Raw genomic sequence first — 16,735 nt, forward strand, 5'->3', positions numbered from 1 at the left:
GCTCATTCTCATAAGAAGATTCCATTACCCTTGCAGTGGAAGAAGAGAGATTCTGTTGATAAGTGTGGATCTTGCCTGGGGGAGTGAATTACCCAAGACATCTAGTTTGAGCCCAGTGGCCTTTACGAGGGGTAACATGTTGATTTCAGCTGGCTTGCAAGCACCTAACAGAATCAATACAAGTTTCTACACGAACCATGTTAACTGATGCCTATCTCCTCCTTAAATGGCAGTAGAATGAATTGAGGAGGTGGTCCTTCAGAAGATGCTAGATATTTAAAAGTGACTGATCCTCCTGCATCCCCCGAGGCACTGGAAATATTGATCCGTCTGAGTCTTTGCTCGCTACTATAGTTCAAAACAGGGTTTGTCCATTATAAATACTCATGTACCAAATGTTCTTCTGCAGAGTTGCAATTTGGACAGACATGATCTTCAGATTGACTAATTCTAAACCAGAAAGCTTGCATAAGAGTGATGAGCTTGCATAAGGATATTGTCATTTTTCCACAGAATAATAACCCACTTCCTGTTTTTTTAAAAAAAGGTGTTTTTTAAAAATCCCTGTTAAGTCAGCTATTTGTATACTCGGCATGCCGAGAGGTTCAGTCCGGGATAGCTTTCCGGGAAGTTCAGTTTGCTTTTCGAAGAGTTTATGTTTCCTCCAAAATTCACCCCAAAAGATACCGTGATGAAACTTTTGAGAGAATAAATGATGTTTAAAGCAGAGGTGCATGCTCAGATCGGCGAGGGTTGCTCAAACCAATGATGGAGGCCTGGGTGAAAATGCATCATTCAGCATAGCCGAAAACGATGGACTTCAGAATCTAGAGGCAGTGTGTATACAGGGATAGAGGCATTTCCCCTCCCTACTCCCACTCTTGATTTGCCTGTGGGGCTTAGCTGACCCACAAAGATGTGGGGAAAGCTGCAGACAGTGGGTGTTTGGAATTCCCCCACGGAGTAGCGAGTGGAGTGGGAAGGAGGCCGAAATCTTATTTTGTGCAGGCGTCTTTGTAGGGAGGAGAAAGCTGACCTTGAGGGAAAAACAAAAGCTTGCTCCAGTTGGAACAACGATGTTTGCTTGCTGAGTTAAAAAGAGGGGGGGGGTATCGCCCTAGGATATCCAACTTAAATACTCTGGGAGATAGGCTGAAGGCCAAGCCACACATTACAGTTGGTTTATTATCACTGGTCTCACGTTGTCTGTACAGTACTAAATATAGTTGGATTGGGCAAGGGGGGGGGCACTGATTTGATTCTGGTGCCGGGGGTGGAGATGTTGTTTAACACACTTTCCCTTGCACAATTTTCCCATTCTTAATTGCTGCTCTCACGCTGCTACCGGTATTTGCTCCACAGGGAAATATTTAAGTGCCTGTATCATGTCTGCATATTCTCATTCTCTCTCTCTCTCTCTCTCTCTCTCTCTCTCTCTCTCTCTCTCTCTCTCTCTCTCTCTCTCTCTCTCTTCCCCCCCCCCCTGCAAATCAGCTCAGCAGACAGTATTTTTGCAAAAGGGTTATTTAGAGACTGAGGGAGGTAACCTTCCCCCTCCTGCTGCATTTTTTCAATGCTGCTTTACTGATCAAATCAGCATCTTCTTTCCCTGCATGCAATTGTTTTAAAACAAAGAAACTCAAAACACCAGGAGATCCAATCAAAGATTTCCCAGCATAGCATGCAATTTGTCCCTAAGGCAGCTCAGCACTTGTTACCTTGCTGCGGCAGGCTTCTATAGTCTAGTTTGAGATTTACTTACATTTTGACACTATTTTTTACCGGTAGTTTTTCTGATGGTTGCTGGGATTTTGAGCATGGCCAGAGAAGCTCACATCAATGTTTGGGGGAGTGACTGTCAGGTGCATATTGAAAAGTCATGGGGTACTGTCACAGTGGCCGGAGTGGACTACTTCAGAGTAACGACGCTACGCAGCTCTGCATTTTATTCTTTTATTGGTGCTGCGTATTTACAGTGCTCAAGTCATTGCTATTTACACGGAGCGATGTTGTCAGTCGGTTTCAGAACCTCCTAATGGCTTTTGGCGCGTCTTTCTCCAACACAAAAGCTTTGGCAGACCCATCCTCTTGCCCCTCCTCTTCCTGCGTAATTCTGGAGTTGGGGGGATGGGTCTTCCCCCCTTACTTGCCCCTTCCTGTCCCACCTGGGACCCTGGCTCCTCTACCTTGCCTGAGCCTCGGACACGACTTCCTGCTTCCCCACTGGAATCGGAACTCTCCCTGCTTTCCCCTTTGCTCGGGGACGGGCTTGAACTCAGGAGGGGAGGGACTTCGCGATATCCCCTGTCCCTCACATCCACCCCCCTCCCAAGCTCTCCTTCACCCCTCCCCAGGCCCCCCCCATGTGTCGGTGACGACTGGAAGCCTAAAAACTCGGTGCTCTCCGAGCCCGTTGGTGTGAACACCTCCCCCCAGTCCTGCGAGCCCCCCCCTTCCGCCTGGGAGGACGGGAATCCCAAAAAGTCCGTGGCGTCAGAGCTGGTGGGGGTAAAAATGTTTTGCCAATCTGCTCCTTCCTCTGACTGGGTGGATCTTGGCGACACCCATACCTCATCCTCCGGTTCCTCAAACTCCGCTTCCCAGCGCCATGGTGAGCTGTTCTCCCGTGCCTCCTCCTCCTCCCCCTCCCTTTCCATGTGCCAGGGCTTGGGTCTGTGGGGAAAGAGGGCGTGAAATTCTTCCACCAAGAATTCCTCCTGTATCTGAGTGGCGGGAACCCATTCATTCTGGGACGGTGGAGCATCCTCCCATGCCATGAGGTACTCCAGGCCCCCCACCCCCCACCTTGAATCCAGGATGGCCGTGGCCTCATTGAGTTGCTCCCTGCTTTCCCTCTCCCCCCCTCCCTCGGGGGTTTGTTCGCTGTCTCTGAGCCTGCTGCTTTCCCTGTACGGCGACAGCAGCGATCTATGAAACACTGGATGCACCCTCATGTCCTCTGGCAGTGCCAGCCTGTATGCCACCGGGTTGACCTGTTGCGTGACCGTGAAGGGGCCCAGCCATTTGGGTGCCAGCTTTTTGCACCTCCCTCTGGTGGGAAGGCCCTCCGAGGACAACCACACCTTGTCCCCCACCCTGATGACCTCCCCTTGTCGCCTGTGGCGATCTGCCCCCTTTTTGTACGCTTCCTTGGCCCTCTCCAAGTGTTCTCTGAGCTGCTGGTGCACCGTCTCCAGTTCCTCTGCCCAATCCTCAGCCTGTGGGCCCTCCTCCTCCTCCTCCCTCTCCCTCTCTGGGAAAGATCTGAGGTCGCGCCCGTAATTGGCCTTAAAGGGCGACACCCCTGTGGAGACGTGCACTGCATTGTTGTAGGCAAATTCTGCTAGTGGCAAGCGATCCACCCAGTCCGTTTGCCGCTGGCTGACGTAGCATCTCAGGTACTGCTGCAGAATGGCGTTGACCCTCTCCGCTTGTCCGTTGGTCTGCGGGTGTCTAGCCGTCGACAAGCTGACCTCCACCTGCAGGAGGTTCATGAGCCGCCGCCAGAACCTGGAAACAAATTGGCGGCCACGATCCGAAATAACCCTTAAAGGTAATCCATGCAGTCTGAAAATGTGATCAACAAACAGTTTGGCTGTCTCTTCTGCCGAGACTGCCCTGGCACACGGTATAAAGTGACACATTTTGGACATGAGGTCCACCACCACCAACACTGCAGTCTTACCCCTGGACGAAGGCAGATCTGTGATGAAGTCCATGGACACCACTTCCCACGGCCTGTGTGGTGTGGCTAAGGGCTCCAGCAACCCTGGTGGCGCTGCTCTGACCACCTTCGCCCGCTGGCAGGTGGTACAGCCCCTTACATAGTCTCGAACATCTTCCCTCACCCCTGGCCACCAGAAGTGTCTCATGACTAGGTGAGTGGTCTTGTCCCTTCCAAAATGCCCCGCTGTAGGGTTGTCGTGCATCTGCTTGAGGACCGTACGTCGAAGCTGGGTGGTGGGTAGGTACAGCGCACCCTTGTAGAAAAGCAGCCCTCTGCGTTCTGCAAAGTCTTTTGCCTGCTCCCTCCCCCCTCTCAGTTCTCTGAAGATGCGGTTGGCAAATTCATCCGCTGCCGTCAGTGCTGTGAGTTCTGCCTCGCTCACCACTGCTGCTCCGCAGGACCATGCCGACGGGGGGAAAATGTGCCTTGGGGCTGGTGGCGCCTCCTCCTCCATGTACTCTGGCTTGCGGGAGAGGGCATCCGCCCTGACATTCTGCTCTCCTGGGATGTAGTGTATGGAGAAGTTGAAGTTCGAGAAGAACTCCGCCCACCGTATCTGCCGCTGGTTGAGCACCCTGGCAGTTCTCCAGAACTCCAGGTTCTTGTGGTCTGTGCACACCTGGATGGGGTGCTTGGCGCCCACCAGGAAGTGTCTCCAGTGCTGGAACGCCGCGTGGATCGCAAGAAGTTCCCGATCAAAAACTGTGTAGTTTCGCTCGGGCTGGGTCAACTTCCTGGAGAAGAAGGCACAGGGTCTCCACTCTCTGTTGGCGTCCAGTTGCAACAAAATGGCGCCCACAGCCTTATCAGAAGCATCTGTTTCAATGCGTAGGGGCGCGTCCTGAACCACGTGGAACAGGTTCTGGTCTGAGGCGAACACCCTCTTGAGGCTTTCGAACGCTGCTTGCGCCTCTGGTGTCCACCTGAACTTCTGCTTGCCTCTCAGGCAGTCAGTGATGGGAGCCGTAACTCGAGAGAAGTTCTTGATGAACTTCCTGTAGAAGTTGGCAAAGCCTAGTAGGCGTTGGGCATCTTTGCGCGTCCTGGGGCTGTGCCAGTCCAGGATGGTCTGCACCTTGTCCTTGTCCATTGCCAGCCCCTTGTCTGACAGCTTGTAGCCCAGGAAGTCCACCTCCTTGGTGTGAAACTTGCACTTCTCCAGCTTCACATACAGGTGGTTCTCCTTCAGGCGCTGTAACACCTCCCTGACGTCCTTCACGTGCTGCACTGGGTCGTTGGAGTAAATAAGGATGTCATCCAGAAAGACCAAGCATTTCCTGAAGAGTAGGGACCCCAGGACGTGGTGCATGAAGGCCTGGAAGCATGCTGAGCCCCCTTGCAACCCGAAGGGCATCACCAGATATTCAAAAGAGCCCAGAGGCGTGAACATCGTGGTTTTCCACTCATCGCCTTCCCGGATCCTGATCAAGTTGTACGCCCCCCTCAGGTCTAGCTTGGTGAAAATCTTGCCTCTGCGTGCCGCTGTCAGGAGATCATCCACTCTGGGCATGGGGAAAGCCACTGGCTCTGTCACCGAATTCAGCCGTCTAAAATCCACCACAAGACGGCGCTGTTGCGTGTCTTTCTTGTCCACCCAGAAGACCGGGCTGCCCCCTGCTGCCTTGCTTTCTCTGATGAACCCCCGCTTGAGGTTCTTGTCGATAAAAGCGCGCAGATCCTCCAGTTCCTGGTCTGACATGGCGTACAGCTTGGCTGGGGGTATAGTTGCCCCAGGCACCAGGTTGATCTGGCAGTCAAAAGGCCTGTGTGGGGGCAGGTGGTCGGACTCCGCTTCACTGAAGACCTCCTGCAGGTCCCAGTATGGTTTGGGTATCGCCTCACCCCCTTTGACGTGCATGGTGGCCACCGTGGCTATCGGAGGCCCCTCCCCTGGTTGGTGCTGCATGCAATGTTCCAGGCAAAAGTCCGATCCAAAAGTGATGCATCTCTGATGCCAACTTATGGAGGGGTCGTGGCGCGCCAGCCAGCTCATGCCCAAAACGATTGGGGGGTCTGAGATGGTGGTGACGTTGAATGCCAGTGTCTCTGAGTGCCTTCCAACCGTCATTCTCATGGGGGGGGTTTGATGAGTGATGGCCCCTCCCAGCAGCTCTCTGCCGTCAATGGTTGCCACGTGCAGAGGAAAATCCAGCTGCAGAAGCTGGATCTGGTGCTCTTCTGCAAAGTTTCTCGAGAAGAAGTTGGCTGAGGCACCACTGTCAATTATGGCGAGGACCGTCAATGGATAGCCATTTGGGAGCGTGAGCGTCACTTCTAGAACCACTCCTGCTCTGGGAGGGGTGGGCTGGCTCTGCTCCTCTCTGTGCGGGTGGGTGGGCTGGGGCTGTTGTCTGCTGACTGTGCCTGGCTGCCGCCCCTTGTCTCCTGCAGCCAGGCTTTCCCGTTTCCCTGCTGTGGTGCTGCGTCAGTGGGGGAGGGCACAACCGTTCCCGCCTTTCCTTGCCACTCCCTGCGATGTGGGCAGTCTCTGACGAGATGCTGGGGGGAGTTGCAGAGAAAGCAATTCCCACCCCTTCCCTCCTTGCGTCTTGGCGCCGCTGGGGTTTGAAAAGCCCGCGCGCGCGCGCTATCAATCTGCATGGGTTCCTGGTCCTGACTGGCCCCAGGCGTGGCTTGAAAGGGTTGTTGAGGGAGTGGCTTCTCCTGCGACCGTGGGAACCAAGCCCGCTTTGCGCGCGTTGCTTGCTTGTCGCTCCATCTGGATTCCTGCCTCACCCCCACCGCCAGAGCCGCTTTGCTCAGTTGATCCATATTACTGGGCTTTGGACCTCTCGAGAGCTCATCCTTCACCTCCTCATGCAACCCCAAGTAAAACGCCGCTTGCATTGGGGCAGACTCCAGATCCCACCCCAATCTGTGCACCAGCATGGTGAATTTCGCCCAATACGCGCGAACTGTCATATTTCCTTGGCGTAAATTATGAAGTTCCTCCTTAGTCTGGTCCATATGACTATCGGACGAATACATCGTTTTCAAACCTTCTAGAAATAGTTTGACATTCTTCATGCAAGGATTCCTTGTTGCAATTAACGGTCTTAGCCACTCCCTGGCCGCCCCTGTAAGGTGCTCCACAATAAACGCTACTCTGTGCTCATCATCAGGGAACTCATCGTGGTGCAGCTCAAGAGCATACACAATCTCAGTCTCAAAGCCCTGAAACTCCTTCGGGTCTCCATTGAACTTGCTTACTAGGGTCCCGGCTCTCCTTCCTGGCAGCACTTGGACTTGGGGTGCCCCTCCCGCCTTGTTTTTCTCTGCATCCAGCTTGTTTTGGAGGTCTACCGCCACCGCCCTTAAATGCTGCTCTTTTTCCTGGAGCTCTCTCACCTGTTCCGCAAGTTGTAGCCGGTCGTCCTGGACCTTCTTAGTCTCCTCTTTAGCTGCCTTCAATTCTCCCTGCGCCTGCAGCGACAGCTGTTGCAGTTCTAGCTGGGCTTGCTCAGCGATCTGCCGCCACTTCTCCGCCTCTGACACGCTCATCCCGGCAACTCCAAAGTAGCCCAAAAATGATTAGGAGGTTGCTGTCACAGTGGCCGGAGTGGACTACTTCAGAGTAACGACGCTACGCAGCTCTGCATTTTATTCTTTTATTGGTGCTGCGTATTTACAGTGCTCAAGTCATTGCTATTTACACGGAGCGATGTTGTCAGTCGGTTTCAGAACCTCCTAATGGCTTTTGGCGCGTCTTTCTCCAACACAAAAGCTTTGGCAGACCCATCCTCTTGCCCCTCCTCTTCCTGCGTAATTCTGGAGTTGGGGGGATGGGTCTTCCCCCCTTACTTGCCCCTTCCTGTCCCACCTGGGACCCTGGCTCCTCTACCTTGCCTGAGCCTCGGACACGACTTCCTGCTTCCCCACTGGAATCGGAACTCTCCCTGCTTTCCCCTTTGCTCGGGGACGGGCTTGAACTCAGGAGGGGAGGGACTTCGCGATATCCCCTGTCCCTCACAGGTACTGTTGTGTTTTCCCCTTGACCCGATTTCCTCACCGTCTCCACATTGTTTGATGCTGAGTCCTGGTGTTTTGTGGTTAGAGGGAAATTACATGGTTTTTCTGCAGATGGTTGATAAGAAGTGGATAGAAAGGCAGGGCTTGTATTAAGGAGGTGCATGAAGACTAGAGGAAGACTAACTAGGAATAGGCAATTGGTGCATGACTTTCTAGGATTTTGTGTTTTTAATGTGGACAATTGACTTTACCGGACACTGAGGTCCAGTGCCGAGGGCCTTCTGGCGGTTCCCTCATTGCAAGAAGCCAAGTTGCAGGGAACCAGACAGAGGGCCTTCTCGGTAGTGGCGCCCGCCTTGTGGAACGCCCTCCCACCGGATGTCAAAGAGAAAAACAGCTACCAGATTTTAGAAGACATCTGAAGGCAGCCCTGTTTAGAGAGGCTTTTAATCTTTAATTGATTATTTTATTCTTCTGTTGGAAGCCGCCCAGAGTGGCTGGGGAAACCCAGTCAGATGGGCGGGGTATAAATAAATAATAATAATAATAATAATAATAATAATAATTATTATTTATTTATTTACCCAAACATAATTCACTGGCAGCTGCCCCCCCCCCCGCCCCTTGCTGGGTATGCCCATGATAGAACATTATTATGATTTCCATTGATCTGGGCATTAGACTTCCATTGATGCAGCCTGGACTAGCATTAGCTTTTTTGCTGCAGAATCACACTGTTGAGTCATGTTAAGCTTGTGGTCCACTACGACCCCTAGATCCTTTTCGCATGTGCTACTTACTGGCAAGCCAGCTGTCTCCCACCTTATATTTGTGCAGCTGGTTATTCCTGCGTAGGTGTGTAGAACCTTAACATTCGTCCCTATGGAAATTAATTTGTTAGTTTGGGCCCAGTTCTCCTCTCTGTTAAGGTCATATTGAATTCTGATTCTGTCTTCTGTGGCATTAGCTACCCATCCCAGTTTGGTGTCACCTGCAAATTTGATGAGCATCCCCTCAATTCCTTCTCGCCCAAGTCATTTATAAAGACGTTGAACAACAACGGGCCCAGGACAGAAAAACCCTGGTGGCATCCCTACTTCTCACTTTGTTCCAGGATGATAAGAAACCATCAGTGAGCACTCTTGGGCTTCGGTCAGTCAACCAGCTATACAAACCCACCTAACAGTTACCTTGCCCAGCCAATGTTTTACTTGCTTTTTCACAAGAATAACAAGGGAGACTTTGTGAGAATCCTTCCTGAAATCAAGATCCACAACATTCCCCAGATCCACTAAGCTTGTAACTTATCAAAAAAAGAGATTCGTCTGGCCTGATTTAATAGTTTCATTCAGGAGTTGCACGTCAAAGATAGGATTCCGTTGTAAATCTTATTTCAGTTCTTGTTGAGTATAAATTGTTTTCTGCTTGGCTGCTTTCCCATTTAACAAGAGCTGTCTGATGGTTATAGTTGTTACAACCTTTTTGTTTTTGCTCTGCCTGTTTGTTTTTATTGGTTGGATATTATCTTGCTTACCCTGATAGTGCAGGAAAGGGAAAGTTTAGTTCATCTTTAGGTCATTGCAAATACAAGACTATGCCAATTTTTATCTAAAACAGTAATTTTGTGTCAGTTCATTTTATTTTTTAACAGAAGTCTTTTCTTAAGTGTCGGGTTTAATAGCTCCATTTTCCACAATCCACTTACTGAATTAATAATGTTCAAAGAGAATAAAGAAAAATATATTAATATATGATAATGGTTGGTCATATTGAAGAGCTGAATGTGAAAAGGAGTAACTTATATCTTCCATCTCGTTTTTTAAACAGGATATTCAGGATCTTGCGTTCCGGTAACTTTCTAATAACATCGCTAGCCAGCAATTTTATTGCAATTTGAATATACTTATTCTTAACTGGAAAATTCATTCTTAATACATATTAGTATCCCCTGTCTTAGATTATGTCTTTAATCCAGAGGGCGCAAACAATAAGACAAAACCACTGTGTGTTAATTTCTAAGGCTGCCATTTGTTGGGGTGACTGGTATATAACAGATATGGTGTGATACCATTTGGAACTGCACTGCTGAATATGGGGTGGGTGTTGCTGGCAAGTATCAGGGTCCATCTTTCATCCCTGTTGTGTATTCCTATTTTCCATAGATTACCAGCAAATATATAGGAATTTCCTGGGTGCTTTGAGATGAATTGGAGGGCAAACACTTTAATATTCGTTGATTATTATTTCTCAAAAGTTAAATTGGTCAAGCAACATCAATAGTATTATTAATAAGGTCCACCAGAGGTTGTATTTTCTGCGTCAACTAAGGAAATTTAAATTGCCCCAGGAAGTGTTGATCCAATTTTACAGAAGCATCATTGAAACTGTTCTCTGTAATTCTATTACTGCTTGGTATGGTACAGCCTCCAAGACAGACAAGAAAAGGCTCCAATGAGCTGTAAGAATTGCAGAAAGGGTAACTGGTGCCAGCTTGCCTACAATAGAGTCAATCTATGCTACCAGAGTTAAGAAGAGAGCAGAGAGAATTGCAGCAGCTCCTTTACATCCCTGCCATCATCTGCTAGATTTACTCCCATCTGGACGTCACTACAGGTCTTCATATACAAAATCGGCCAGGCACAGGAACAGTTTTTTCCCTTGTGCCATTAAATTGTTAAATTTGTAGATGTGCAGCTGAAGGGGAGGTCAATTATGGGTGGGTTTCTTTGCTTATTTGTATTGTGAGTGGAACAGTGTGTGTGTGTGTTTATATTGCAATATAGCCGAAACAAATTCCAAGTATGTTGGAAAATGTACTTGACCAATAACAATAAATTATTATTATTATTATTATTATTATTATTATTATTATTATTATTATACCATCGCTTGGTTTACGCGCTGGAAAATCTAGGTGATATTTCCCCCCCTCCAAGGTGTGCTTTTCTTTCTTCGCATCTCATCATTTCAGCTGTCCTCACATAGGTTCGAATGCATTCACACTTGAGTTTGGATATAAAAGCAATGAATTTTGAGGGGCGGATTCCATTAACCACATTGAGTCATGAAAAATCTGACACGCTTTGTATAAGTCAAGAAAATGTATTGGAGAGGCTAGTGATTTCCGGTACAGGTTAGCAAAAAGCAAGAGCTGTTGGCATCCGTCTGTCTCGAGAGAGAATGGAGTGTGCCTCCAGGGTGAAGTCAAACCACTGCAGCAGCAGCAGTGACTTCCCCGGGACACAAGCCTGGACAGTGGGTACGGAGGTCCTGGATTGCCCAGAAGACAAGACCTGCCCCACATTGTCCTCGCTGATGTGGTCCAAAGAAAAGCAGAGCAATGTGTTTGGCTGTCGGAGTTGCAGGAAGGAGGTGTAGAAGATGCCATCCAACCATCTTAGGGACTCCACTCTGGAATTGTGTAGGGTTTTCTCTTTAGCCTTTTTTTCTCCCGAAGATGTTCCGCAAGGCAGCGGAGGTTTAGGACCAGAGTTTTCCATCTCTGAGATTGGCTGCTTTCCCAGCTTGATGAGCCCCACCTGCCCCTCACTTCCCTCTCTACAGCATACGCAGAAACCACATTCTTGACCACTGGACTCACTACAGCCATACCTCATGTTATGTCCGCTTCAGGATGCGTCTTTTCGGGATACGGGCGTGCCGAACCCGGAAGTCCTGGAACGGGTTGCTTCCGGGTTCAGCGTGCGCACATGCGCAGAAGTGCTAAATTGTGCTTTGCGCAGAAGCACCAAATTACGTCACACGCCTGCGCAAGCGCAGCGCTTCAGAATGTGGCCTTTTCAGGTTGCGAACAGATCCCGTTCGCAACCAGAGGTACCACTGTACTTGTCTCGTCCTCTCAACCTGCTGGAGTCTGTCTTCACATGCAGGGAAACTCCCTAACTCACCAAGAGTTTGAGACCCATTGGCTACGCCCACCTGGTCGAAGTCATTCCCGCGGTGTGGGACTAACTACCCCAGAAGGAGCACAGTGTGTACTTACACGCTTACTATTACCCTGAGTAGACCTGTTGAATCAATGGACTCTATTCATTATTAACTCATTGAGTTCATAGGCTTGTGGAGATGGAAGGTACCCCCAAGGGTCATCTAGTCCAACCCCCTGCAATGCAGGAATCTGAACATTTTTTACCCAAATGCATAATGTAAATCAATTTCCTTTAAAGCTATCCATTAAGCATTGCATTCTGTACCATCTACTAACAGGAGTAAAAATCACGTTTACATATATGTACAAACACACAGAGAGCGTATTTGGTACCGTACATGTATTAAGTAGATTAAATTTTACAATAATAGTGGTATGTCGGTGAGGAAAACTAAATATCTGTCACCAAGGGCAACTTCTTTTCAGCTGACTCCAAAACCTGGAGTGAGCAAATCTGGGCAGAAAAGTGCTTGAGGCAACAGGCAGGGGAAAGTACAACTTTCCTTCTCCGTGTGTCCTTTTAGTTGTAAAAAACAAAAACAACCCTCTGTTTAATGTGGGTTCAGAGAAGACATGTGAATAAACAACAAGGCTGCCTCAACTTGTCTGATTTGGCCCTTAAATGAGTCTGTACGTGAAGTCTCCGAAGAGCATTTTCAGTAGGTTGCTGTGTGAAACCTGGATATACCCTGCTTCCCCTTTTTTAAATACGTAGTCAAAAAGTAAGCCATGGCAGGGTTTTTAAGCATTTCAGAAATATAATACATACCCTGAAAATAAGCCATACTTCCGCGCTGCGGAAACCAACCCCCACAGGCACCTCCACTCACAGAGTCACTCCATGCGGCCGGCACTGTAGGAGTGCGATCAGCTGTGAAGCGGCGCTCCAAGAGTTCCGCTTAACAGCTGATCGCGCTCCCGCTTTGCTGTCTGCATCCCCGCGCTCCGCCTTCTCGTCCACTGCTGTCCCTGCCGCTTCCGTGCTTGCCGCCACCGCTGGGCTCACTGCATCTTCCTTGCCTGGCCTGGCCAAGGAGCTTGGAGCACCTTGCAGCGGCAGGCAGAGCACCTGAGCCAGCGGCCTCCGCCTGTCCCGGCCAAGGACGCCTGCCACCCGGAACCGGTGGCTGCTGCAGCGCCGAGCACTCAAGAGAGCCCAGCAGCGCCCTGAGCTGTAAAAACCATACCGGTAATAAAAAAAAATAAGACATCCCACCGAAAGTAAGCCACCCTGTGTTTTTTTGAGGAAAAAAGTTATAAGACGGTGTCTTAAAAAGGGGGAAACATGGGTATTTGTGCCCAGCACTTGTAATAGACAAACTTGAAAGGCCAAGCGTACCTTGACACTTTCCCCTTTCTTGCTTTTGCTAAACATGACGATGATGTTACCTGAGAAACAAAAATGCTAACCTGTGCTGGCATTTACAGGTACATAGTGACTGTATTTTGCAGTTCTGCAGACGTATTTCAAATTAAAGCTTCAGGAAGTCATGTGAACTAGAGAACCCCTGGGCTCGGGTCAAACAACATTTTCAAGTTCTGTGGAAACTTGCTTTGTGGGGGAATAAATACCTGTCTTTGCTTTAAAAGAAGAGGGAACGTTTGCTGTTCTTTGAGGCTTTGTGGGGTTTTTTAGCACATTAAAATTATGGATATTTACTTCTGCAGTTTTTACTTCTCCTTTCAAGTTCAGTCAGTGGCTATTTAAAAGAAAAAACCTGGTGTTTTTGGGTTCTACTAATGTAGAAGCACTTTCTCGGAGTGAAAGTTTTTCTCTTTTCTTGGCACACAGCAATTTCTGCCTTGCTCTTGGTTGCTTCCATTGTGCCAAAGAAAACAAATCTCTTGGCTTGTGAAGTATCACCAACAAGAAGAAACCTCTTGCATGTAAATACGGCTGGCAAATGAGACCGTCTGTTCCGGGTTGGCATTGTTCTCTGTATTCAAATTTATGGAGGTGAATCAGAGACAAACATTGGCACCAGAGGCCTGCAGGAGCAAACAGGCTGCAGGATGAGTACACAGCTCACCCTGTAGCAAAGCAAAGCAAAAAATCCAGCATCCTTGATAAAGGGAGCCCTGTTGACTTGGGTCAAAGGTCTACACTGTATAGTCTAGCATCTTATTCTCACAGTGACCAAGCAGATGCCTACAATTGTGGTTCCTAATTGGTGGTCCGCAGACCACAGAGGGGTCCATGTAACCCTCCTAGGGGTTCTGTGGCACATGCTGAGTCATCTCGTTGGGGTGGGCATGTTCTCGTGTGAGAGCATGGCGCCCAAAAGCGTGTGAGATCGCAGCACCTAAAAACGCAGGTCACGTGACTTGCATGAGAGTGTGGCTTGGTTTTGTGCTGGGACATGTCGGAGGGTATGGTGACACCGTTCCCGTAACAAAAACTACCCCAGAGATATCTCCACACCTTGCACAATCTTAGGCACCCCTGTCATGTCCAACCATGCTCACTTTCTTTCGAAACTGAAAAGCCCCACACCTTTCATCTTAGGAGGGTTGATCCAGCCCTTTGATCATTTTGGTTCCTGTTTTCTGAACCTTTTCTGGCTCCACACCATCGTTTTTGAGGTGAGAGGACCAGAATGCAGTGGCGTAGCTTGGGTTACCAATACCCCGGGGCCGTGCGGACAGAGTTCGCATGCACATTCAACTGCCTAACGGTATCCACGTCACCCATGAGATTGCAATTGCAGAGATAAGATTTGTATAATGGCATTGTGATATTGGCAGGTTTTTTCCAGTCCCTTTCCTAATGATCCCTAACATGGGATTTGCCTTTTTTCATAGCTGCCACACACTGGATCAACATATCCATTGATCTTTCAGTGGAGTCTTGTACAGACCCCATTAGTTTATATGTGAAGTTGGCAACAACAACAAAGACTCCGTGTGAATCACTTTACATTGAATTGTGCTTGCCATTTTAGTGATAATTCACTTTTTTGGAGCTCCCTGAAATCTCGTTTTGTTTTAACCAAGAATGATTTCATGGTTAATCCTGAAGCAAACCTGGCTATCTCACTGCTCATCATCTCAGCAATGCTGAGAAAAAATGATCACCCATCTGCTACTATAAAAGGTATTTAACATACATTTAAATCTCTTAATTATCACCGGCTGTAATTTTTTGCCATCCATTTCCCACCTTGATTCTTTTTTCTTCATATACCTGCCAGCTCAGATTTCACTTCATGCATCTAAAGAAGTAGGTTTGAGTCCGCAGAAGCTCATGCCATTAAAAAAAGTTAGTCTTTCAGGTGCCACAAAACTCCTTTGTTTTTACTATAAATATGAAATAGGTCATGGGTGTAGCCAAGGGAGGGCTGGTCCCCTTAGATCCACAAATATTATTGAAAAGCATTGAAAGTAATCACTTATCTGAGGTTCTCCCCACCCCCACCCCCACCCACCCCAGCAGAAGCCTGCCTCCTGCAATGTCCTATTTATGGGGGTATTTTTTACCCATGATTTCCCAAGAAAAGTTCAACAACTTTGATTTCCTAAAAAAAAAAAAAAAGGGTCAAAAATCCATCGCACTGGTTCTCTTCTTTGTTAACATGCAAACTACTGGTAAGATATCTGTGAGCAGGCCAGCTAGTAAAATTTGGCTGTGGGACTAGACCTTTTTGCGGAAGTCTTATTAGCTTTAGATGTCGGTTTTTGTTGTTGTTGTTGTTGTTTAGTTGTTTCCGACTCTTCGTGACCCCATGGACCATAGCACGCCAGGCACTCCTGTCTTCCACTGCCTCCCGCAGTTTGGTCAAACTCATGTTCGTAGCTTCGAGAACACTGTCCAGCCATCTCGTCCTCTGTCGTCCCCTTCTCCTAGTGCCCTCAATCTTTCCCAACATCAGGGTCTTTTCCAAGGATTCTTCTCTTCTCATGAGGTGGCCAAAGTATTGGAGCCTCAGCTTCACGATCTGTCCTTCCAGGGAGCACTCAGGGCTGATTTCCTTAAGAATGGATAGGTTTGATCTTCTTGCAGTCCATGGGACTCTCAAGAGTCTCCTCCAGCACCATAATTCAAAAGCATCAATTCTTCGGCGATCAGCCTTCTTTATGGTCCAGCTCTCACTTCCATACATCACTACTGGGAAAACCATAGCTTGAACTATGCGGACCTTTGTCGGCAAGGTGATGTCTCTGCTTTTTAAGATGCTGTCTAGGTTTGTCAAATGCTTGATTTTCTATCAATTCTTTCTTCTCATTAAATAAAAGCACCCAGTGATCATGAGTAGATACCTGAGATGATTCTATGTGGCTGAACAAATTACAGTTGCATGGAAAGGGAAGGAGAAAAAACAAAGATTGGGGGGGGGGGAGAGATCCAGCTAAACACCTATGGCTATGTGCTTTCGCTTCCTGACCAGGGAGCTGCTAAATGCCTCCTTGTCTGCTTTCCTCCTCAGGTGGCGACAGACAAGGTTACAGGGAAGCTGAGTTCTACTCTCTCATGGGTGAAGAACACTGTCAGTCAAATGGCCAGCCAGGTGGCAAGTCCATCTGCTTCATTACACACGGCATCCTCCTCTACCACGCTCTCGACTCCAGCGATGTCTCCGTTGTCCCCCGCGGAATTGAGTCCCGATGACTTGGAGCTATTGGCCAAATTAGAAGAGCAAAACAGGTGAGTGGCAGCTTAGCTTTCCTGGTGGTGCTCAGGTTCTGAAATCGGTTCCAGGGGCGGGGCATGTTTTTCCAGCTTATTAGTCTGGCCATTGGTCGCGAGCCGTATAATTACCTGGCAAGGCGATAAGCTCAGCTTGGAAGGTATCCCAGTAGCCTGGGGTGTAGCCGTTCTGTCATATGCGTCTGCTGCCAGGTGAGTGAGTCCGGGCAGCCTGCGGCATGTCGAATTGTGCAGGTGGGTGGCTTGGTTTTAAAACAACAACAACAGCACGTTCCTGTGCTTTCTTGGAAAGCTAAGCTAGTTGTGTTCAAAGATGTGGAACATATAATTTCCTTTAAATCTCCCAAGTTCCCACCTGGTTTTTCGGAAAAACGCTGGGAATTATTTCTTAATCAAGACTTACATACCTTGCATTGCGGTTCAGTTTCATATTCCTCCGCGACCA

General features: G+C 48.6%; 1 protein-coding gene across 3 annotated transcripts in view; it reads left to right on the plus strand.

The window, feature by feature from the left end:
• EVI5 (ecotropic viral integration site 5) overlaps positions 1-16,735 on the plus strand; it is a 71,059-nt gene that overhangs the window by 1,632 nt on the left and 52,692 nt on the right. For all 3 annotated transcript variants that reach the window (XM_035123801.2, XM_060276732.1, XM_060276734.1), the window contains exon 2: positions 16,070-16,287. In XM_035123801.2, the coding sequence (XP_034979692.1) occupies positions 16,139-16,287 (149 nt within the window). In that variant the 5' untranslated portion in view covers positions 16,070-16,138. The remainder of the gene's footprint in view (positions 1-16,069; positions 16,288-16,735) is intronic.

This window comes from Zootoca vivipara, chromosome 7 (genome assembly GCF_963506605.1).
Source record: "Zootoca vivipara chromosome 7, rZooViv1.1, whole genome shotgun sequence".
NCBI classification, from domain to species: domain Eukaryota; kingdom Metazoa; phylum Chordata; class Lepidosauria; order Squamata; family Lacertidae; genus Zootoca; species Zootoca vivipara.